The 4,029-nt window shown below is 49.4% G+C and overlaps 1 protein-coding gene across 1 annotated transcript; it reads left to right on the forward strand.

Annotated features, from left to right (window-relative positions):
* Nucleotides 1–265: 265 nt before the first annotated feature.
* Nucleotides 266–3,449, forward strand: KCNE4 (potassium voltage-gated channel subfamily E regulatory subunit 4). Its single transcript, XM_059392690.1, has 2 exons — nucleotides 266–352; nucleotides 900–3,449. The coding sequence occupies exon 2, from the start codon at nucleotides 926–928 to the stop codon at nucleotides 1,436–1,438; it is 513 nt and encodes a 170-aa protein (XP_059248673.1). The 5' UTR covers nucleotides 266–352; nucleotides 900–925; the 3' UTR covers nucleotides 1,439–3,449.
* Nucleotides 3,450–4,029: the final 580 nt, after the last annotated feature.

A 4,029-nucleotide genomic window follows, 5' to 3' on the forward strand; every position in this document is an offset into this window, starting at 1 on the left:
GATAACAGCTCCAACAGGGCACATTCTTTTCTTCTCTTTCCACTCGTTTTCAGGGCCACCTGGAAACTTTGGCTCGGGGCTAGGGGGGCGGTGAGGAGCGGTCTCTGATTCCCAGTCTCTTTCTGTGCACAGCTGCGGAGTTCAGTGAATTGAACCGCAGTGCTGTTCACTCTGCCACGAATAACCTCTGTTGTAAATCTTCCTCCCAGAACACGTGACGATGCATTTCTTGACTATATATCCCAAGGACAGCAGCAGAGTTGTCAGAGCACGGAGCCCCGCAGAGAGGAAGGACGCTCTTGGACTTGGCCACTTAACAACTCGGGACTTTAGAAGAACTTGCCAGCCTTGGGTAAGTTAGCAATGCAACTTGGCTTCAGAAACATTTGAGAGAGGGCTATTCTGTGCAGTGAGTAGATGAGGTTTTCCTTCCCTTTCTCTGTTCTCAGGAAACCCAGTTTTGAATTAAAAATAGGTTTATGTTGGAGAAGCTCTTTTTTTTTTTTTTCTCTGCTCTGTTAGAAAAAGTTTCCCAGTGACTAAAACGTGATTTATTTTCTCTAAACTCCCTTATCTTAGGCTGATTTTTCCCTTTGGCTTTTAAAACGACAAAAGCAATGCTTTCTTCACGCTCACTTTATGAAATGCAGATATGAGGACGTGTATATCCTAAAAAAGGAAAGTCCTTGTTGCTTTTCTCCCTACGCCTCCCTCCCTGCCCTCCATCCACTCCGGCCTCTCACGACTAACTCCCGTTAGCTATTCTGTGCGCCTTCCTACCAGGATTTCTCCATGCACTTGTCAGGTTTTTTGATGCGGCAATCCCACAAACTCGTGCTCAGCCTCCTCCCTATACTGCGGGCCCGTGGGCCAGTTCTAACCTGCAGGTTTCTCTGCAGACCCTGGCCGTGTGTGTGGCGCCTCAATGCTGAAGATGGAGCCTCTGAACAGCACGCACCCCAGCACCGAAGCCCCCAGCAGCCACCTGGTGTCCCACGTGTCCGGCAGTGAGAGCGGCAACGGCAACGAATACTTCTACGTTCTGGTTGTCATGTCCTTCTACGGCATTTTCTTGATCGGAATCATGCTGGGCTATATGAAATCTAAGAGGCGGGAGAAGAAGTCCAGCCTCCTGCTGCTGTACAAAGATGAGGAGAGGCTCTGGGGGGAAGCCATGAAGCCGCTGCCTGTGGTGTCGGGCCTGAGGTCGGTGCAGGTGCCCATGATGCTGAACATGCTGCAGGAGAGCGTGGCGCCCGCCCTGTCCTGCACCCTCTGCTCCATGGAAGGAGACAGCGTGAGCTCTGAGTCCTCCTCCCCAGACGTGCACCTCACCATCCAGGAGGAGGGAGCGGATGATGAGCTGGGGGAGACTTCAGAGACGCTCCTCAACGAAAGCAGTGAAGGGTCCTCCGAGAACATTCATCAGAATTCCTAGCACCCCCAGGGCCCCGGGAAGCGGCCCCGTCAGTCAGCACCTTTAGAGAGGGGAAGGACACTTTCCGTGTCTGGTTTCACTTTGGCAGGGCAGCTGCCACTTTAAAGAGACCATTGGCGAGCCCCTGCATGGGGGCAGTGGGGGACAAGACTCCGTGGGAGTCAGCAGCCAGGAATCCACGCCGGGCCTGCGGTGTAGACCTGGCCCTGGAAAGCCCCAAAGATGGGCAGCGTGCACCTTGACTTTGGGGTCTGGGGCTTGGGGTTGCAGTTCCGAATTTGGCAGGTCTCTGTGCTTGCTGTTGTTTTCTCGCGGAAAGTCCTGGGTAACCCCCAGGGCATCTGCCCACTCCCAGGGCTGCCAGCTGCCCAATGCCTAGGACATGTGGAGGGATTGGTTTTGATTTGCTAATTTGCCTAGAGCTTTGTTCTAGATCCGGACTGTAAGTACCTCTACAGTGTACCTGTGGCCTTACCTCACATCAGGTTGCGGAGCTTCCTTTGCAGGTCTTTTGGGTTACAGGGGGATGTCTGATGGAGGGCTTTTGATGGCAGAAAAAGATTCAAACCTGGTTCTTTTGCATACTGTAAGAAAAAAAAAAGCAACTTTAAACCTGTTAATATTGGCTGGGATTAGAAAACAGAATCTGCTGTCTTGACCCTTTGTCTAACCTATGACCTTGGACTCTGACCTCAGACCATCCAGCATCGCACATGGGCATGATGTTTTCTTGGTTGGAAGGGCTTCCCCCAAATCGAACCTGCACTCTGAAGAGCTGTGCAGGGGACTCTTCCTGATTTTTCTAGAAGGGATGGTGTGGGGTTGAATAAGGCCAAGTCTTTAGCTCTGCTGCTACTTTTTTCCCAGCCTAGTTTTCTGAGCTGGGAGCTGACATACAGTGGGCCTCCGTGATATGGCATTTTGTCATGTAGCCGAGACCTTGAAGGGCATACTCAGATGGAGGTTGTACAAAGCAGGGGTACAGGTTCTGTTTTCTGATCCCGAGCCCTGACACTGATTTGCTGTGTGGTCCTGGGCATGTCGTCAAGAGGCTTACTGCCTTCAGGAGACTCCTGAATCTAGATCCCCAGGGGGCTGGGAGGATGTCTTTGGATTTTAAGACTCTGTGATAAATCCTGTATGGCCTGGTGTGAGGAAGCTTGGACAAAATATTTCCCACTTGGCCAGTTAGTCTGAGAATGGATCTGCTTATTTAAAGGAGCAGTTGGAAACTCAGAACACATGTAACTGGGTAACTGGGAGATTCAGGGTGAATCGCCACCCGGTTCATGCTGTCATTTTCCCAGCAGTGAACTCGGGAGACTGACACCACATTTTACTCTGCAAAGTTCCCTGGGTAGCAGAATGTTAATACTTCAGCTGAGAAACCAGAAGTCTAAAAGCAAATGTTCAGGAATGCTGGCTAACGTCTCTGTGTATTCCTGCCCTCGGTAGCTTTGCAGCAAACCCGTTAGGCCCTTAAAGGCAAGCAGGAAGAGAAGCACATCGAAAGGTCATGTTTAATTCTAGTAAAAACAAAACAAAACAACAATTTTTTTTTTTTTTTTTTAAACGTGATCTTGCTCGATTGAAGATAGCAGTTGCTACTGTTCCCATAAGGGTTAACAGTAGAGGAACTGGTTTATCAGTGCTCTCCCGCAGTGCTAGAGGACATTTATGTTTGGGGGAAAAGGGCCCTCCGTTCACTTTAAAAGTTCAGAGTGTGGATTTACTCCAAAGGGGGCTGTTTGAGGTGAAAGAAGCCAAGTTCAGTTTGGCCCCTTGCCTGGAATCACTTGAATTCTGAAGCTTTACTGCGAGGGACATGTGCGTTGTCACATTTTCCATTGCTTAATCCTGAAGTTTGGTGCAATTCTATCTGCGCCTGTTAAAAAAGTGGTGTATATACTTCCTTCTTATTCTTATTAAGTTGTATAAAATTGTCTTCTGTATTTAACAGTTTGTAATTTTCACACCATTTTTTAATTTAAATAAACAAACACATTTTCCTGAAGAAGTTACGAGCTCTCTCTTTGATTCTGTGGTAGGATTCCTAGTTTCCAGGACATCCCAGACATTTCCCAAGCTGTCTCTGGATTTGGGTCATCTTCTGGGTCACACTCGAGGGAAGGTGTATCTTATTTCTTCCTGAGTCATGGAGGAAGGGGGGCTGGGCTTTCCCATCCTTTGATAGGCTTTGCAATTAATAAAAACAAACAAACAAACAAACAAACAAAGCCAAAAAACCAGGCTGCAGGTGGGTCTTACATCCTCCTCTCATTTTAAATTTGGGGGCTGTGGGGCCCTTGAATTTGAACATGCGAAGTGACAAGGGCAATTGGGGGCAAAGAAGTCTGACTAGGCAAATATTACCCAAAGTGGCCACAGCAGCATAGACTAACAGGCAGGGAGCTGCGGTGCGCAGGGTTGCAAAGCTTCTGCACACAGCGGAGCTCGTGGGGCGGAGAACCGGGGTTGGCACTCCCGCCCCTCTTGGTCACGTGACTCTCTCGCTCCTCCCACTTATAGTCTTGCTTTCGCTCTGTCCCCCAGGCTGAGGTCCCGCCAGCCCGCCACAGTCTCTCTTTTAT

Source organism: Mustela nigripes, chromosome 3 (genome assembly GCF_022355385.1).
Source record: "Mustela nigripes isolate SB6536 chromosome 3, MUSNIG.SB6536, whole genome shotgun sequence".
In the NCBI taxonomy this organism is placed as follows: Eukaryota; Metazoa; Chordata; class Mammalia; order Carnivora; family Mustelidae; genus Mustela; species Mustela nigripes.

Coding starts and splice junctions, on each gene's coding strand:
- KCNE4 (XM_059392690.1), top strand. CDS start 926: ATGCTGAAGATGGAGCCTCTGAACAGCACGCACCCCAGCACCGAAGCC.